General features: G+C 39.4%; 1 protein-coding gene across 8 annotated transcripts in view; it reads right to left on the bottom strand.

Moving 5' to 3' along the window:
* The window catches only part of EPB41L5 (erythrocyte membrane protein band 4.1 like 5), a 55,114-nt gene that overhangs the window by 12,374 nt on the left and 22,445 nt on the right, over window positions 1–20,295 (bottom strand). For all 8 annotated transcript variants that reach the window (XM_069021007.1, XM_069021005.1, XM_069021011.1 and 5 more), the window contains 11 exons: window positions 19,976–20,096; window positions 19,479–19,566; window positions 18,766–18,854; window positions 18,528–18,597; window positions 17,664–17,833; window positions 17,106–17,212; window positions 16,408–16,435; window positions 14,088–14,130; window positions 13,675–13,790; window positions 3,465–3,631; window positions 2,865–2,959 (listed from right to left, as the gene is read on the bottom strand). In XM_069021007.1, coding sequence (XP_068877108.1) covers window positions 2,865–2,959; window positions 3,465–3,631; window positions 13,675–13,790; window positions 14,088–14,130; window positions 16,408–16,435; window positions 17,106–17,212; window positions 17,664–17,833; window positions 18,528–18,597; window positions 18,766–18,854; window positions 19,479–19,566; window positions 19,976–20,096 — 1,094 coding nt within the window. The remainder of the gene's footprint in view (window positions 1–2,864; window positions 2,960–3,464; window positions 3,632–13,674; window positions 13,791–14,087; window positions 14,131–16,407; window positions 16,436–17,105; window positions 17,213–17,663; window positions 17,834–18,527; window positions 18,598–18,765; window positions 18,855–19,478; window positions 19,567–19,975; window positions 20,097–20,295) is intronic.

Genomic DNA, 20,295 nt, shown 5'->3' with positions numbered 1-20,295 from the left:
CCCAACAGATTTTGGCAGTGAGCAGCAGGGAAGAATGAAGCCATTCATTCCCTCGCTTCCTCTTTTTCCCTAGGAGAACAGGGGTAGCTAAATAAATATTTCCCTATCAAAGAAATCAATCAGGATTGATTGATTGCAAGTATAGAATTACATAAAGATGACTGTCAGGCCATCTCTGTCCCCCGATGGAAAACAGTTAAAGATTTTTAATTAACAAAGCTGAAGTGAGTTGGCATAAAACAGTGTCATGAAGTCCAGAATGCAGCTCTGCCTTCGTAAGTAGAAAGATAACACTTCACCCCAATGCATTTTACCAAACCTCTTATGCACTGCAACAGTTTCTACATAGGTAAGTATGTTATGCACTGATAAACCTCAAGTGAGATGAGACGTGCTGAAATTTGTAATTGCACACATTCAGAGAGAATGCTGCAATACTGCCTTCCCTCTGAAGTAACAGCAAGCTCCAGGATCTAAGCTTATTGCAAGGTTTTAGTGGATATATTGCAGTCCCATGCAATTCTGCCAGAAGAGGATACCACAAACACCTCTTTTACTAAAAGATTAAAGAAGAAAAGTAACTACAGGAGAAGAGCCCATAGGTATATTTTATAACCAACACCATAAATGAAAGCTTCTATTTTTTTCTAAAGCAATTTCTAATTTTTTTCTATTTTTTTTTACTTTTTCTTCAAAGGCAGGAGCAAAGTATTTTTAATAGTGACTTTTAGGTCACTCTTTCCAGGACTGGCTTCCAAACCATTAACCTTTCTTCTCTGAAGGGTGTGCTCATTTGGTGCTACTGTAACCTACATGTCTTTGCAATCTGAAGCATTGGGAATTTCAAGTATGCAGAGAGTCTCTAATCTTTGTCTATCTTTTTTAAACAAACACTCTCAAGTGACTTCTTAGTAAGCTACATCATAGGCAGAAAAGTTTTATTCTATCTCTTCTACCCAAAAAACCCTCAGATGATCTACTCTTACATTTTCCTAATAAAATTTACATTTCCTTCTTGAAAGCTGAGCTCTCTTTTACCCACTTATTGGCATACTGTTAATCCATAATTCTCCGTTATGCAAATGATCTTGCTCTCTAATCAGGTTACTGTTCCCCCAGTATCTATAACCTCTAAAGTTACTTGGCACCTCATGTGACAGCAGCTGGATGACTGTGACTGTACTGTATTGGCAGCTGTTTGTTAGATTAGCTTATTACAGGAATCTTAGCTTGCTTACTATAAATCAGCCACAATTTAAAAACCACTGAAATACTTTTGGTCTGTTCTCTTCAATTAACCAACTAAATGTTTTTCCCCTCTCTGTCTGAACTAAAGTGGAGCTCAACAGGCTAAAATATTCTTAAATAAACGGTGTTCATTTGCTTTAGTTTATGTAGAAGCAGTGTTTCAGCATAACAGGACCTACAGGCTACTGACTAATCTTCTTAGAGACCTGGTAATCTTTGTAATGCACTCACCAAGCAGAGAGGTGCACCAGGCAGCCCTGACAGCAGCCCTTAAAGGGGACATGAGCCAAGCAGCCTGCAGCACCATCCACAGCAGCAGCCTTCTCTCACATGGAGGTGAAGAACAAATGCTTAGGAGCGGGCTTAGCTCAAACACACACTGCTAAACACCTCCTGGCACCTGGCTCCTGTTAGTATTGAGGCAACAAGAAAAATCATAGCTGCTTCACTCAAAGTTAGGTGAATCCTCAGGTCTCCCTACAAGGGAGAGTAGTCCAAACAGAGATAACACTGCCAGGTGTTTTACTCTCTCTGCTTGCCCAAAACACAAAAATCTCCCAAAGCTTTTGCATCAGAGAAAGCAGAGTAATGAAAACTAAATTTCACATTTTTTAAAGCTCATTAAAATACTCCAGAAGAATATCCTGTGTGAGGGTGGTTGTCTGATAACCAGTGAATCTATCAAAGTTCACTGCTGTTGTAAGGGAGGATCTTGGCCTCTCCATCCCTTCTAGCAACACTACTTATTTTCACTATGGTTCTGGCATTTCTTTGACCCCTTCCATGAACCTATTTAACTCACTATTTACCAACTTAAAGAACAAACTAAAAACCTAAAGAAACCCAGCACATCAACAAAAAGTTCAAAACAAAAGCAGGAAAAAAAATTGTTTGCCAGTTTGCAGATACATTTGTTCACTGAAACCTGCAATGATTCCTGCAGGTGACAGAGGAGAGAGGGAAGCTGGGGAAGAAAGAGTGAAGAGGAAGGAGGGAGAAGAGAGCCCTCGCCCTGTTCAGGGCACTCAGGCTTGTACTTTGGCTCAGCTGCCCATGAAGTGCAGCCTGATTTGCTCAGAGGGATTTGAGAGCAGTAAATCAAACCACATCACTCCTCTCTATGTAAACACAGAGCACCAACACCTACATCAGAGAGCAGGTACAAACTGGTTACTTAACAGGAGGGATGGATCACCGGCAAACCTGACTCAAAACAAAACGTCAAAACAACCTTCTCGGATTGGAAAAATGCCAGCAAAGCAGCTCAGCCCTTCCAAGAAGAGGATGAACTACACCACACCATGCAGGTAGTAGCCTACAGATAAAGACAACTGAGAAACATTTCAAGTGTTTATGACTTTTATTCCCACTAATTTTAGAAAATCTCACCAGGCTGCAGTCTCCACACACATGCACTTCTATGACGATCTTTATCTCACTGCCCCCTCACACGCAGGTTTATACACCATAAAGCATCTGTATTTCCTTTGCTATCTCCCAGTATTACTCACTCATAGTCTTAAAAGTCTTGCAAACAGACCAAGGCAAGTGGAAGACTTTTCAGAATGATCTGAACAAAATTCAGGGCCGTAGCAGAGAGCATGAAGGCCAAGTACCTGTATGTTTATGTTTACGTTGGGACGCTCAGTCGGCACGGGGCTGCTGCGCTCTGTCTCCAGCTGTTTTAGTTTTAGGAATGTGTCTTCAAATGCTGAAAAAGACAAAAAAGATATCATCATCATAATCCTAATGTTACTGTGGAGTTATTTGACTTGCAATTTGCATTATTCCTGAATACTAATTATATAATTTGGAAGTGTGCAAAAAAAGCATAGGGATGGGAGAATCTACTTGTTCAAGCTTCGGTGCAAATTTCAAGCATGCAGACTGTGTGCACCAAATCACAGCACTCTGCACTCCTGTGAGCTCATTTACCCAGCCATCCTCGCAGTCAGGGAGCAAACACAGAGTTAATTGCTTAGATGGCTGCACTTCACTGTATTTGTGGACACAGTCACATCCAATGAAGAACTGACTTTTCCCTCGTTATCTCTGTCCTTGTTGTTCCAGTAATGGGTAAAACTGTCCTTATGGATATAATCTAAGGGAGCTTCCTAAAACAGTTCTGCATTCTTTGTAAGAAACAATCGCATATCAACCTCATAATTTAATCTTGATCTCACGCAACATAAGGAAGAATCTGTCAGTTTGCTTACGATTAGAATCTGCTTTTTCCGCAGCAGTTTCCTTCGTGTCAGAAGGAGGGCAACTAACAGCCTCTTCTGAATCTCCTGTTGCCAAGCCAACAACTGGACGGCCCACAGCATCATCCACACAAGTTTCTGGCAACTCTGTGCTGTCTAGCAAATCAACAAGAGGTATGCTGCAAAGGCAGAAAGATGGGCAGAGAGATGCACAATCATGTTACCACTCTTCCTGTAACAAGAAAAAGCTTTAACACATGCAATTTCTTTTTTCAAGCTGTCTTCTGCTGACCAGACACAATCTAGAAAAACTGTTTCAGGTAACTAAAAGACACTGGCTTTCAGTGAGCTTAAAAAACAAGAAAAAGGGAACATTTCTTGTCTGTATAAGTGACTTCATAACAGAACAGGTCCATGTTGCCTGCTGTGTCATCACATAGCAGTTGGAAAAGTGAAGAGAGGAGGAGGGAAGCTTTTATCCATTAAATACACTTTTTGGAACAAACATCTGAAGTTTTTCTAACAAACTCAAGGTATCCTTTAGGATTTTTACAAAAGAAAAAGAAAAGTTAGGGGGAGGGAAGTTGGTACCACAAAAAACTGCTCGTGCAGCACTTCACCCAACACTTGTAAGCAAAAGAGAGGGCAGAAAGGTGCACTGCCCAGGTCTGCACTGACACTGTTATGGTCAGGCATACCTAGGACGAGTTTCAGTTTTGTTAACTTAGGCAGAGTTGTGAATGAAACCTTAACAGCCAGTGTTTTAAATGAACTATAGCATGTACTCTGTACCCTGCCAGGATCACTTCTTTCACTTCCTCTGGTTTCTGATGGAAACATCTCCTTTTTATTTTCCCCTGTGAGCTGTATTTTCAATGAACAAGTAAAAATAATTAAAAAACCAAAAATTATATTATGATGCTTATGTTGTGCAAGTAGTCAGGAGTCTCATACATCTCTCTCTAAAGCTTGGGAACAGCTAAAGCTATCCTAACAGCAAACTAACAAACACAGAAACCACTGCTGCACAATGCAATGGCTAATCAGACAGCCTGTGCACACAACTACAGCTTTACTGCTGCCCAGTTCAGTCAACAATCACCCTCACAGTTTGGCTGCAATGTTGGTTTAAGAAGAAAAATCTACGAATCAGTTTTGCAAGTCTTGTCCCAAATATGAGAACGATGATACCAAGCCCATACTCACCACAACAGAACCTACCCTCAAGCACAGACAGGTTTTCTACTTGACAGTTTAGACCAGCCTCTCCCTTACTACTACCAGGTTAATGCCTCATGCCTCTCCAGCCCTGGAATCTGCAAGCAGTGCCCTATTGTCACTAGAGGCTCCAGGAAAAAACTCCTTCCCACCAGCTCAAGCACACAAAAGAATCCTTTCAATGTTAAATATATACCTCTGAAACAGATTACAGGATATCACCGTTTTAGTGCTAATAATGTACGAATCGTTGTAAGTCAATTAATTGCTGAGGCCAACTGAGACCACTGGCCTGATTCTCAAAGCAGTGGAATAAGAAGCTACTAGCAAAGCAAATAATAGAAAAAGATTTCAATCACTTTACAGCCTCTCTCTGCCCCACTAATGGGAAAAGGCAAACAGCACACAATTTTGCAGAAAGGGAATTACGGACACAGAGATTTAATTATTAGAACTAACAGACAGGAATAGATGCTCTTCCAATTAAGGCAACAAGGATAGTGAGACTGAATCCCATACCTTACTGATACATGAGGGAAAATGTTTTATAATCTTCACATGGAGACAACAATTTTCTTCCTATTTTCTCACAGTTTTCTGTAAACAGTCTCCAAAATCTTTAATATGACAACCTTAAGAAGGTCAGATTTTACCTACAGCATGGAGTTGCTGACACCATGACATTTTGAAGCAACTTGGCATTAGCCAAGATAAACTCAAGGAAGCCTCCTAAGCCAAGATTCAAGTTGGAATTGACCCCATCTTGCCTTCAGACCCACTGAAACATCTCCTTAGCCACCCTGAGATGGGCAGTGAACAAGAGGAAAGAGGAACTTGGGAGACCCTCAGCCACTGGAATTTGCACGCATGAGTTCTCCGAAGAGCATAAAAACCTTTGAAGCCTCCCAGACTCTTCACTCTCTTCAGAGCACCAGGAGGAAGATTACCAGGCAGGCTTCATAAATGGCCAAACTATGAAAGCAAAAAGCACAACAAACTTGAATCACTGCACTGAATTTCTGACACCTCTTATAAAACACCGACAAACTGGGACATCAACCATAACGGAAATTGTCAAAGGCTTCCCAGGAAAAGTAGGGCTTCTACAACAGTCAGCTCTCTACTCAGGAATGGAACAGGCATTAGCCTTCCACATTCCTGCATTTACCCACATACAAAGGGATATTTTGAACTTTGCAAAGTAGTAAATGCCAGGTTTTATGTCTTCAAATCAATTTCTACCAGCATATTTTACAAAATACTCCCTGGGAAATGCTGATAAAATATACCAGGAATTCAAGCCACAAAAATAATTATGAATATAGGAATAATGAAGATAGTGCATGTAAAGGTTTGGCAACCCACTAATAAGTCATTACATGCTCAGGGAGCTCACACAGTCAAGGGAGCAGCTACTGCATTATCCCTTCTTTTTGCCTGACCAATATACTGGTATAAACATGTACCACACAGCATTTAATGTGTAACACGACTGAGAAAGCTCGCAGTTACATGTGCTGTGGGTTTTAACTTCCTAGTTGAAAAGCAAAGCAGTACCTCATGCTAGTTTGTGAAATACAATCTTCAAAATACAGTAACTGAGTCCTACAAAAGAGGTTGTTCTCTTGGAAACAATCTGATTTCCAACAGCACGGAGTACCATGCAAGCTCATTGATTTTTTCAAACTGGTAGTGACACAGATTAGTCTCTCACATAGACTCTGCAAGGTAGTACAACAGTATGAAATTCTTTGTTAATTTCCTTAATTTTGGAGCAACCAATATTGTAATTGAAGGTAAGAGCAGTAGTGAATTTGAGTCTTTTCAAATTGTTTTCTCCTGAACAAAAATGCAAAATATTAAAAAAAAAAAAAGAAAAAAAGAAAAAAAAAGCTTCCTTTTCCAAGTGAGAAAAGCAAAAGGAAAAATTGTGGGGATGTAAGATCCTACAAATGGAGACAGCTCACACACACTGACACACAGTTTCTAATCAAGCAAGTCCCATATTCCAAGACTTCTGCTGTCTTCCATTTGAGGATAATTCCAAATACTGACACAGCATAATATATACAAGTCAACAACTACAGGAAAGGAAAGGAAACATGCTTAGGAAAACATGCTGGCTGCAGAACCTTTGGGCATATTAAGCAAGGGTGTATCACCACAGAAAAACATCTGTGTGCTTCCTCACTGCAATTCACAGAGGACGGGACCCGTCCCTGTAAAAATGCAGCTTGGTGGTGGCTGTACCAGTGTGATAGAATTTCTTTGTCTGCTATTGAGAGCTGTCTCCCACCCTAATAGAGACCAGGATAATAATTCTCCCCAAACCATGAAGTCTTACCAATATAATACCAGCACAGAGGAAAATGGACCCTCAGGATGTATGCAAGAGTCAAAGCCATGTGGCAAAAGCATGCAACTGAAACAAACTAGTTCTAAAGGTAGGTGGGTTTCATGCTGCCTCCTCTATCCTGAGTCAGTCATGGGAAAAATTCACAAAAACCTGAGCCACAGCTTTGATTACCAAACTTGCTGTGAATCCCAGGGCAGTCCATGACCATCATTAGGGTCTCCAGCCCTCTGCTCAGCACTAGTGAGACACCCCGGAGTGCTGTGCCCAGCTCTGGGTTCCCAGGATGAGAGACACATGGATATACTGGAGGGAGTGCAGCAAAAGGCCACAAGGACAACAAAGGGTCTGGAGCATCTGAGCTAGGAGGTGAGCTAGGAGCTGGGACTGTTCAGCCTGGAGAGGAGAACAGTCAGAAGGATCTCAACAATGTGTATAAAAACTTGATGGAGGGAGTAAAGAGAACAGCCAAACTCTTCTCAAGGGAGCCCAGAGAAAGGACAAGAGGCCATGGACACAAACTGAAATACAAAAAATTCCACTCTAAACCCAAGAAAAAACCTGACTTTTCTTCCTGTGAGGTTGGTGAAACAGATCTCTGGAGGGTGTGAAGGCTCCATCCTTGGAGATACTCAGAACCTGGCTGGCATGGTCCTGAGCAACCTGCTCTACTCAGCCCTGCTCTTACCATGGGAGTGGACTGCATGATCTCCAGGGGCATCCTCCAGCCTCAGCTGTTCTTTAATTCTGCGACAGCTACGCAAAACTTCTCTGATACATGAGGACTCAGCCACTACTTGCAGTGGCCTGACCTCGACAAAAGCACATCTGAACTTAAAACTGCAATAAAACAGTCATTTCTTATTGCAGCAGTGTTCTTGAATTTTAAATACAAAACTAGCCCAAGTTCTTCCATTCAAATTAGCTTCTTCTCCCTCAACTACACAGACATGATACGATACTGTAAAGTTAAACAACCTGTTTTCATTTGCATATTCTTATGCAACTTTATAAATAAGAAAGAAACAAACGGGTTTGCTTCACTCCAGAAGTTTACAACATTCACCATTCAAAACCTAAAACTAAAAAGAGCACAAGAGATTGCTCCTTTCAACTTGGTAGATCTCACAGATCTTTAGTATACAGCTTACTCATACTTTTTTTTTAAGCAGAGTTGTAAAATAGAGACTCATATTTCATTAGCAAACCCCTTCCTCCCATCAGATATGGAGGGGAGGAGGCTAAAATACCTCAGGCAATATTAAGTTATGTCCTGGCTGACACTTACTTCTTTGGTTCTTCAGGTCTGGGTATCTGAAAACAATAGTTTTTTATTTCTGAGCTATGAGGTAATTTGAAACATAGTGAAACAATTTGAAAATCATTCAAACAACTCCTTTATCCTAAAAGCTAAATATAAATTAATTTTAAAAGCCCTCTGTTACAACTTTTCCTCTTTTTTTTTAAAGGAAAAGAATATTGCAATTTAAAAGCAACAAACTTCAGAAAACACAAGAAAACACAGTGTGTTCAAGGGTAAAGGTTTGTTCCTCATGTTGTTAAAGGCCCCCAAGAATACCAATGAGCCATGAAGCTGGAGTTTTAACCTCTGACTTAACAATTAACCTCATGAATCATATGGTAGGACTGGTGTTTGTCAGGAAATATTTCTGTTTCTTTTCAACTGGACCAGAGAAGCAAAAAAGAAAAAAAGAATTGTAAAAAGCAAATAATAATAATAAAAAAAAATTACTCTTTGCCTTTTTGAGAATTCTGATAAATTTATTCTTAAAAAATTGAAAATAATTCTGCTCCATTTCCAAACAGTATTTTTCAGAAGAGGTCTTACTGAGAAAAAAAAAAAGGTTAGTTTTCAGATCAACCATGTATCTTAGATATTTTTACACGATCATGGTTCAAAAGGAGGGGCAGTTACAACCTCTATTTCTCTTAGATTTTTGAACCCATATTATAACCCACTAGTTGCATGTGTAGCTTTACAGCAAATCTGACTTCCTGCATGGCTCTCAAACATAAACCCAGCTTAAAAAAATGAGTCTTTCTGTCACTGAGAAAAACTTTAACACAATTTTAAAAAATATATCTATCTATATGAACACATAGATAGATATGTACTGCTTTTAATGTTAGAGTGATGAGTGGTTTCTGGTCTATATGTTGTTTTTCTTTAAAGACTAAATACCAACAGCACAATCCGCAGAGCCTTTGTAATAAAAGCTTCTGCCCCTCTATAGTCAGCTTTGGGTCCGTTGTCCTTATCCCAGAGCGAGCTCAGGAGGTCATTTGCCAGCCTCTGCCGGAAAGCAGTCCCTTGCTCCAGCAGGGCCCACGTCTCAGAGACTGCTCATGGCGGTTTGGGCAGCGCAGGCACCGGCAGCGCCGGGCAGCCCCGCGTTCCTGGCGGCGCGCTCGTGGGCCAGCGCGGGGCACGGTCCGTCCGCAGCGCGGCTCCTCGGCGGGGCCCACGCCTCCCACGCGGCTCCAGCACGGTGACAGCGGCCGGCGGCGTCAGGGGGCCTGGAGCGTTGGGGAGCGGGAGGGGGAGAATTAGTCAATGGGCACGGAGGAGGAAGAGGGCGGAGAAGTAAAGCAAAGGCGAGGACAAGAAGATGGATGCGAAAAGGCAAGGGGCATTCCTGGAAGGTGAATTCTGGAGGGAAGAGGCATGCAAGTACACGTGCACATGGCGACACTGCCAAATAAACCCTTTTTCCGCAAAGCGCCGTGCAGGTTTTTGCACAAATCTGAATTGACAAATTAAGCTCTCTCATGTACATTGCTTACACTTCCCAAATGTAAAGCACTTCATATTTCAAACAGAACTAAGCAAGAATCATGTGCATTTTACAGATGGGAGAAAATAATGTGTTGGAGGAACAGACCTCTGAAACATACGACACGTTTTATTCGCAGAAAACAAGTTTAAATGGCAGCTCTAAACATACACCTGAAACAAGTATCTATAAGCAATACCAGTTTTCAAAGTGACTGGAAAGGGCAGATTCTAAAGCAAATTTTTTAAAATAAGGAGAAGAAAATAGAAACTCAGAAGAAAAATTAACATTACTGTGCAGAAGCAAACAGTAAACAAATCATCCACAATTTAGGTGACTAAGGGACTAATACTACTGAAGAAGTTGCTTGCAACTATAACTTGCATTAACATAAAAAATTTAATTGAAAAAGAACCATTTTACAAAAGGTCACAACACAAACTAAGACCTCACTTTCTAATTTTAGATATGAAGGCATAATGGTTTGTAAATTTTAAATTTAGAATTCCTAAAATCAAATCCACAGAAATGCTGTGCACAGTTATGGCCAGTCTTTGCCACAGGTGGAATAAAGTCCTCCAAAAGCTAGAAAGAGGAACAAGGGAGAACACTCATCACTATAAAAAGTGTTTTGAAAAAAACTATTATGCAGGAGCCCCTAGCCAGGAAATTGGATGGCTTTAGGCACAAGAATCTCCAAAGCAGCAGGGATAAGCAATTAACTGAAAACAGCCAGATTTTGAAATGCTTTAAAATGGACAATGATCTGTTAACTGTTGTCTGTGTAGCACTAGGATCCTTCACTCATATGTTTTAGGAGAGGCTGATACAAGGTACAGTCACATATCAAAAAAGTGCTTGGAAGAAAGCAGTTCATAAACTACTGAAAGTAAGGAAATTCCTAAAAAGAAGGTATTCCTTCAGTTTAATGTAAAAGATTGGACTTAATGAGCCAAATCTAAACAAAGTGGAAGGATTGTTGCTGTTCACATAGAGGGGTCAGATGGCCTTCAGCTCAAATTGCACCTTCTCATGATCCAGATCAGCCAAGTAGACAGCTGAGTTGGAAGATCACACGTGTTAAGGCAGGCAAGCAGAAAAGCATGCAGGATTCACAAGAGAAGTAAACGATTAACATTCAGGGATAGTCTTCCCTTAGAAAAGAGACAGGATTTGTACAAAGGTCACCCATGTGTATATTCAGAAGTTTGGTTTTTGTGAAATACACTGAGGAAGTGACCCACGAATACGGAGGGCTCCAATCCCCAACAGTTCATTCCTTTAATTTTACCATTTCTGATGTATGTGGCTATATCCACTAGCAAAAAAAAAAAAAAAATTCTCTCTACTTATCCCACAGTAAGGAAGCAAATATTAAACCTTTGTCTCCTGTCCTATCTTAGCACAAAAAGAGCTTCCTGGGGAAAGACTAAACTTGGAAAGACACTGATCATATTTTAGGTTTTCCAGACTTGCAGCTAATATTCCAGATCATTTTCAGATCCTGCAGAACAGTACAGCTTTCCTGTGCTGACAATTTTACAGGAATGAAGCAAAGGAAAAAAAAAAAAAAAAACCAAACCAAAAGAATTAAAAAAAAAATAAACCCAGAAATACTAAAATCCTTCCTATCTGGCAAAGTACTTTCTACAATCTGGCACAATTGCTGTTGGCAGCTGCCGCATTAACATTTTAAATTAAAGGAAACATTGACATTAGGAAGGGATCTAAGCTGCAAGGTAGCCAATACAGGCATCTGCCAAGCAGAGTATGGAAACCCACGAGGTCAGGACCTTACTTCTAAACCCCTTCAATCTAACTATCTACAAAATCCACAGTCCAAAAGATTTTGGTGTTCTCAACAATCTTTGGCAAGCTCTCTCTAAAAGAAGACTATTTTTCTGACAGAAAGCAAAGATAATTCATGCAGAAACAGGCCAATTAAAGACAGTAGCAGTTGAAAGGAGATCTTGTTAGCAGCATCTAGACACCCTTGCAGGCACAATAGCCAAGTCACAGCCCCCAGCAATAAATATGTATGTTCTGGCAATTACATTAACGTAACCCCACTTCCCATCTAGGAAACCAGAATGTAGCTCAACTCCTGACTCAGCTCCAAACTGCCTTCTTTTTCCTACAGCTGCATTTGCCCTTTATTACAGGCAGAACTGTTTCCAGTGAACACTCTAAAACCAGCAGACAACTACTTTCAGTAACAATGTCTCAACAAAACATAACACAGACACAGTAGAAGCACTGCACTCTCAATTAAAATGCACCAGTTGCCACGAAGCTTGTCTTCTTTAGGACACACTGTTTTGGGTTACATGCAGGTGTATTTTGCATTCACTCCCACTCTTCTATACAAGCACTACATCCTGCAGCAGCTGGCATGTAACCTGAGATTCCTGGACAAGGTTAATACAGACAGGCTCAAGTTCTCAACCCTAACAACAGGCATAACAAACCCAAAACTGAAACAGAGTGGCTATAGAGCCCTCTCTGCTTCAGAACCAAAGCAGCCGGATTTCAGTAAGCAACAGCAGCCTTGCAGACATGAGCAGGAACATTAGCCACAAATCAGATACCCAGGAAAAGCCGTCTGGAGCAAAGTCAAACATTTCCACCAAAGGAAATACAGGTGTCTAGCACTCATCTTGCAATCAGGCCAAAAGAATCAAAATAAAACCATTTTGAGAATGCTGAAGAGTAAAGAAGCCACCACCTTTCACCCACCACCACGGAAGGAATCGAGCGATCAACAGGATCCCACCATAGACAAGCACAGATTTCAGATACTAGATAAATCAAGGGCAAAAGAAAGAAAAAACAGCATTGATCACATGTTCTGATTGAAATGTCAATAAAATGCAACTCAAAGCAGAATTATCATCCCTCTTATCATTCAAAATTGATAGTATTAAAAGCCTTTAAACACAATTTACAAAATTAAAGTATATTTGTCATGTCACTGTTAGAAACAGGTATCATCTACTTGTAAGAGATTCTGAAGCAAAGCAGGTTCATATGCCTGACAATGGGAGAAAGACCCTTTCTCTTGAGGGCTGAAACTGCTTAGGATAAGAGCTTTCATGTCACTCCATTCCACCACTACTGCTCCTGATGAGTCTGGCAGAAGCCAGGATTTCCCTACTCGGATAAGCCATAGGCATGAGAAGCCAAAGAAGTTGAGATGACCTGTGCACAAGTACTGGGTTGATACATACCAGTTTTGGTTTGAAAATAGCTTAGCAATATAGAATCAGTGAAAGAAAAGATAAATGACATGTACATTTATCTATCTTCAAACAAATCCTCTTCATTTTGAGATGCATCCAATCAATAAAACAAATACTCTGATTACAAGAAATCAAAGCTCTTATCTTCAGCTTGTGTCATTTTCCTCAAGCTCCCATTCTACCCAAGCTCATGAGAAAAGTCAGTTTGCCTATTTCAGAAGGTTCAAAAAACAATTCAAAAAGATACTAGTTTACAAGGTTTTCTATTATCCTAAGGATCAAGGTAAGTCCTTGGGCCCCACGATACCAAGCAAAGGTTTACAAGGTCATGGCACATGAGAAGGACCCAACTCTCTCCAAGATTTGAAAATGCTACTCCTGACTTAATTCCTTTAACCCTTGAAGAAATTTTCTTTTGGTTGGCAATGACTAAGCATGTTGTCCTCACCTCTCCACACACGATGCACAGGAAGAAATCAGCTGCATCATCACTAACTTGATTGTCAACTTACATTACAGATACAAGGATGGCAGCTTATTTAAGTACAGATAAAGGAAAAGCTACTTGAATCATGTGCAAGCAAGCAAAATTCATTTCCCAGCAAAGCTGAACATACCACTTCTTATCTTGCTGGCTGGCTCCTGGACTCCTTGGGAGGTTTTCTATTTCCACTAAGACTGGTGCAGAAGGAACTGCTGTTAGGACAGGCAGGTTTGGCTTTGCATTCCAGCTCTTTGGAGACAGAATAAAAACAAGTTATTATACACGCATTAATGAAGTGATGACACATTAAAGAGAACAAAACATATCAACACTTCCTCTTAAGCACAAAGCCAAAGCAAGGCCATTTTCTTCCCTTACTTCCCTAGCACTGGATACCTATGCCCAGCCTTTTCCAGCACTGTACACAGTAGTTACCTGTAACTTTCAATTGTTCAATCACTGGATTTCAAGAGCAAATAACAAAATCCTCAAATCTGTTGAGACACATGAAAACTGCCTTTTGAAAGAATTAAAGAGAGTCCTTACTTGTGATCCATTAGTTTGGCTGGTAATGGCGTTGTGCGCAGCACTGAAAGACAAGAAGAATTTAAAACTGAATCTGATCAACAAACTGCTTCTGCAGGCTGGTAAAACTGTAAGGACTTTCAGAAAGAAACAGAGTCTAAGATATTTCCCAAGTACTAATCTCTTCTCAAAAAAACCTTCAACATTTCTGCTTTAGGTCAGTTGTCTTATTCTAGGTAACTAAGAGCTTCAAGTTATTTTTTCTTAGTTCAAGCTAAGTTTATCTACAACTCATCTGTTTTTAACTCTTCCTTCCCTAAGCCAGTTTGGTTTAAGAAGTCGTCCTGATTCAGCAGTAAGATGCGGCACTTCTGAAGCAAAAATTAAATCATTTTAATTAAAACATCCAGCAAAATGTATCATTGTCAAAATGCTGTACATTGTCTACATGCTGTAGATACTATGTTCGTTCCATAACTAGAACCCTCCTGATTTGAAGTTTCACATCACAAAAGTGTATCAGAAAAATTAATGAGTTTCTTGTGCATACAACCTCTAATGGACTTAAAAGTAGCTATTCAAATTTACATGCACAGCAACTCAGCACAGCACTAATAATAATTTATATTATTAAATATTTACTATATTTGATGAATTAAATAAGACCCATATCCCTTGATGATTTCTGAACCTGCAAGAGACATTTCACATTTCTGAGAGACTTAGAAGGAGTAATTATGCATTATGGATCTCAGGCAAAGCAAACTTTTTCCCCAGACTTCTAATCTTTTAAAAAAGGTTCCCATCTCCTACGACCCGTTAATTTTCTGATTTATGGTCTGGACAAGAGCTATCCAACTTGGCTAGCTGACAATTCAAACAGATTTCTGTATTTACTTCAGTGACTCTTTAGAATTTATTTAAAACACCGTAATGTCAACACTGAGCAAGCTGTTCCTTGCCTGTTTGCCCCTTCACCCCTTCTCTACTGAGAGAATGTGCGAGAATTAACAGAAATATCAAGGAATGCCTTCTAAGTAGCACATTCCCCTGTGCTGGGTTAACACAAAAGAATGGAACAACATACATCTTTCATGATGCATTTTAATTAGCAGCACTGGAGTGTAGAGTTTCAGAAATGGCATAGCTTGCTGTGGAGACACAACAGTGCCACACCTCAGTGCAGATCAGGAGACCGCAGTCTTATCAGGAGGAGAAACTGCATATGAAGTTTCTCTTCCCACTCTCAGAATGACCTAAGCAGCCTGAATCTTGGAGAAGGACATGACAACACAGCATGACAAGAGCACTAATTAATCAAACAGTCATATTTTGCATGCAGAGGATCTTAATGATACCCAGTTTAGAACAGTACTTTCCCATTGTATAAAAAGAAAAAACAGTACAGGAAGTCACAGAGAGTAACTGCAGCCTTGTCCCCACACTTCCTAGACTTTTCCCCCTCTCATGCAAGAATCAGCCCTGCTACTACAGACAGAAAATGGTAGGCTGTATTAAACCTGTTGTTTTGAAATGTTATTTTGGCATTCCTTACCCACCTCACCATGGTGCTCAATATCTATGAATACTGATTTTTTAAAAAATAATTTGGTTGCAACTGATCATTGCAGTGTTCACAAGTTATTAGGGCAAAGGACAGAAACCACAACTGAGTGACCTAAGTTTCTTCACTACGAGGTAGTTCCTTTTAACCTGGTTTCCTCTCTTCCCTTAAGGAAGGGTATGAAAATTATATGCTTCAGATACATATGAGTAATTTACATTGCAACAGCAAGTATGAACCGACACATCCAGGAAGACTTTTGGTCTTTATAGAAATAAAGAACCAAAAGGCTTCTCTTTCAATGTTGATCATGAATAAAAATAAATGCAAGTGTCATACAGAATATAAAACCATCTACTTATTTCAAAAATATTCATTTTACTGTCTTTTCCCTGTCTTTGACCCTTACTTGATGATGTATTTAAGTCACACCGCCAGAGCAGGAAGATTTCAGGAAGAACACCTCCTCATACATTTTTAGCTGATCTCTTTACATGGCAGCACATGAACTACAGCTCATATCCAGCAAGAACCAGAGTTAGAAATAAACAAACTTCCTTGTTAGCTAGTAAGAAAGTCTTGCAAAATTGTCTATGTGACAGCAACACAGGAGCTTTGCTTTGAACACTAACTTTCATGTAAAGCAAACAAACACAATACCCATGGCAAAACCACAGTTAAGAGGCCAACACACTATATCCTCCTCCTTCAGACACGTGCTCAAGTACAGGTGCCAAACATCAGGGACAGAAATTAAAATATTGGAATGCATCTTACCTTGTTTCTTCCAGTTTAGCAGTGTATGCTGCAGAAATATAAAGCATTAATTAAAATTTAATTTATAATTAGGTTATAAGTTAAATATTAATTATATGATTAATAAAAATAGCCTAGCACTGCCTAAAAGTAGGCAACCAGAGCAAAATTTGCACACATCCCATGTATAACATGTGGAAAAAAAAATCTAAACTGGAAAATAAAATAAAAAAATCGGAAGAGCAAGCCAAATTCAGATTTAAGCAAGTATCTGAAGGCAGACATGGCTGTCACACTTGACCTATGCAAGAGTGGGAGTCAAAAACGAGGTATCACATGCTGTCAGATCATGATAACGAAGTGCAACTCCTAACAACAATGAAGAAGATTTCAATAACAAAAACTTCCAACTCAATTCAAATACTATCATTAATATATCACTTTTTCCTGGACCCAAGTTTTCCATCTTCATACCGAGACCTACTGTGTAATTTTCATGGGTGTTTTACATGCTATGCAAGCTGGCTTGGACAGGCTTTGGACACAAGCTTTTTCTGATAAATACATGAGGTCTCCTAAATAAGTCAAAGAAAACCTAATTTTGAAAATTCAAGAGAAGGGCAAACAACTACAGGAGAATTCCTACCCAGGATTTTTAAAGGAGACGATTACCTGATTCTCACACTGGATTATACTTCTCAGAATAGACCTTCTTTTACCTTTCATTTGCAGTGTTCGCCTTGAGTATCTCTTGCTGGGCCTTCTTTCAAAGGATGCTGATCTCCTAGCTTTGTTGGTCTTTGTGGTTTGATATTCCGTTTTCCCACTAAAAATGCCATGTTAAAGTACAAAGCAGAAAAATAAATCACTTTTAATGACAGAATAGAGACACTGCTCATCGAAACATCATATTTCTATTTTAAATTCACAGCTTTCTATCTGGTGTCAGTTCTAATAAAACATCCCAAACTTCACACCTCAAAAGGCCTTTAATAAAAGAGGGTAAGAGTTTTAGAAACATTCTCTTCTTCACCCCATTTCCCCAAGACAAATGGCAGAAGCAATGACTTTTTAAACATTAAGCTACTGATAAAAGCCTTTGAGTATTTCTGTGGTCCCAGTATATGAGGTTTGGGAGAAACTGAAAATTCTAGAAGAGAATAAAGCTTAAGTAATACTGCCCAAAGTCCTAGAGAAAGACAACAGGACTAGAACTCAGCATGCAGGAAAAGCAAGGAATGACAGAAGACATGTGCCAAATGACAGATGACACGGACCTGTACCGGAACCGGGATCCCAAGCGAATGAAGCCAGATCGACTGGAGCTTTTCTGGACAGGACCTCGGAGCCGGAAGAAGGCATGGTGCTCCACTGCACATTTCCACAAGTGTTTGCAGGCTTTGGGATGATCCAGTCTAAAGACAAAAGTGTGCTCCTGCTCCTTTCCCTTAAAGCACACAAAGTACACTGATGACTTACAAGGGGCTTAAATAAGTCAAAGCTAAAATTTCATGCAAGCCAAATGAAATCTGGTTTTTATGATTCCTAATATATATATATTTAAAAAAATGTTTTAGGCAGAAAAAATGAACCTTTTCAGAAACTATAATGAACAACTGCTACATTGTCTAAGGTTGGAAAGGAGTTCATATATTTAACAAGTCTGAATGATTACAAATTAAAGACACCATTACAACAGGAAGATACTTGTTGATGAGGCTAACATGGTTTCACTTCCAAATCAAACCTTCTCAAATTACCAGTGCTCACTTTTTGTGAGCACTGGTATGCAGTTGTATGCAATTTCTTCCCCATAGGAATAACTCTGAAACCTGCTTAAGTAATTAATTCTACAAAAGGTGGTATGTGGGCTTTTTCTAAATGTTCTTAGGCAATGCATGCTGTTTCCAAAGTACCTGCTCTAGTTTTCACCAGGTGTTCTCTAAAAAAAATAGGTGACAAAAGATTTACTTTTTACTTAAGTCCCTGCATTTCCCTTCTCCCCTCCAAGTCACAATCAAAGATCTTTCAGGCATCTACATTAATTCTCAAAACTTAAATATAAGGAAAGAGATTTAGGAATATGTAAACTAGTACTGTATAAACAAGACTGAGATTTAACTAAACAGATATTTACCTACCTGTTCATCATCTTCAACAACAACCAGAGTGAGTTTGTTCTTCTTGAAGTCAAGCCTTGTTATCTTTGGCCTGCCAGATGAACAGAAAGTGCAGGTTATGTCTACTTTCAGTAACCTACTGAGAAGGTACATCATATTCATGGTGTTCTCATAACCCAAACTTTTTTTTTTGCTATCATAAAAGAAACACAAGAACCAAAATCAAAAATAGATTTTAATGTACAATCAGAGACCTTACCAGAAAAACAAACCAATCTTTGTGTCTCCTTCAAAGACAAGAACTCCTGTAGGTGTTAGTCCCAGGCTGTAATCATTGCCATCTCTTGCCTAATTGCGACAAAATAAAAATTATATTCACTTTGGTGTTTGACCCTCTATCCAATTTACTAGAGTGACTCATGTAGTTTGTTTTCCCAGTGTTATAATTACACACATATCTGCTTATCTTATACAACAAAACTCTAGAGTTTTGATGATCTTACAAAATGCATTTTTCTTGTTTGCAACACTTCAATAAAGCTGACTAAAGAGGAAAATTAAAGTTTCTTGATTTGTCTGTGTAATAAAGACATCCTTATGCATTTGCTGCACTTGCTCCTCCACAGGAGATCTAGGCTTATTTGTAGTTCTTCAGGTGGTAGCTAACTGCACCCCAGCAAATTTTAATTACTATGGTTTTTCACAAAACTTAAGTCTAAATACAAACTGTAGTACACACTTCCACATCAATCACACATTTAACACAGAGCAGATATGCTTGGACTCAAGTTATACCTTCAAGAAATATATACCAAAACTGGAATGTTGACACAAAGCCAGATCACTTGTTATGTAGATTGCATGAGAACAACATTCATTTTCTTTCTCCTCTCAAAGTAGAACCAGTGTTGAAATGTAGCACAATACTAACAGTATCATTTCCAAAGGTCACCATGCTGTGGTTAAACATACCTTGACTATGTGCATGTCTACACCATACATTTCCAGCCACTTAGCTTTGTTTAAGTAGTTAGTTTCAGCCTGTGCTGGTGTTTGCCCCCTGAAATAAAATTTTTGCTGTTACGTAGATGCCTGAAAAAGCACAGAAAGGAAAAACTGGCATATGAGGAAAAAGGAAAAGAACTTCCTGAAAGTTTGTGAAAAACCTAAACACTGGTGAGACTTGTTCACTTTAATGAACATCGAGGTCACTTTTTGTAGTTTTAATCTGAAAATGCTGCTGCAAAAATTACTGTGTTTCAAGATTTTGTATCTCATCATTTTACTCAGACATTTAAAAAGCTTCATTTTTCACATTATATTCTCTTACAAAATATGACAGGACCATATTAAAATTCTGTTTCTGAACAAGACCGCAGAAGAAGCGTCAGCAGTATCTTTTTAACAGAGTCTCTTCACAGAAAAATCAGTGCAAACAGCTGGGTAGCATTCACTGGAAGATGTAGTACCTGCATTCCTTCCACTTCTCAAAAACAGCTAATTCCATCTCTTCAGTCTGAGTGGGAACAAACCTAAACTCAGACACCAGCTCAGGTACATGTTCAGCAGGATCATAGTCTCCAAGTTCAGCTACAAAAGAACAACACTGTTAAGCACTGTTCCAAATAAACACAGTGGATATTTCTGCATAGAGTGGAACTTCTGCACTCTTTCCTAGTTAGTCTAAAATAGTAAATTTATTTTTGCATTCCTCCTTCTCCTCCAGTTCTCCCTATTTTTGAAGTGGAACCTTTTTTGACAGGGAAATTATGGACACCGAACCAATGGT

Source organism: Aphelocoma coerulescens, chromosome 7, assembly GCF_041296385.1.
Source record: "Aphelocoma coerulescens isolate FSJ_1873_10779 chromosome 7, UR_Acoe_1.0, whole genome shotgun sequence".
NCBI lineage: Eukaryota > Metazoa > Chordata > Aves > Passeriformes > Corvidae > Aphelocoma > Aphelocoma coerulescens.
This window is presented reverse-complemented; position numbering and strand designations above follow the sequence as displayed.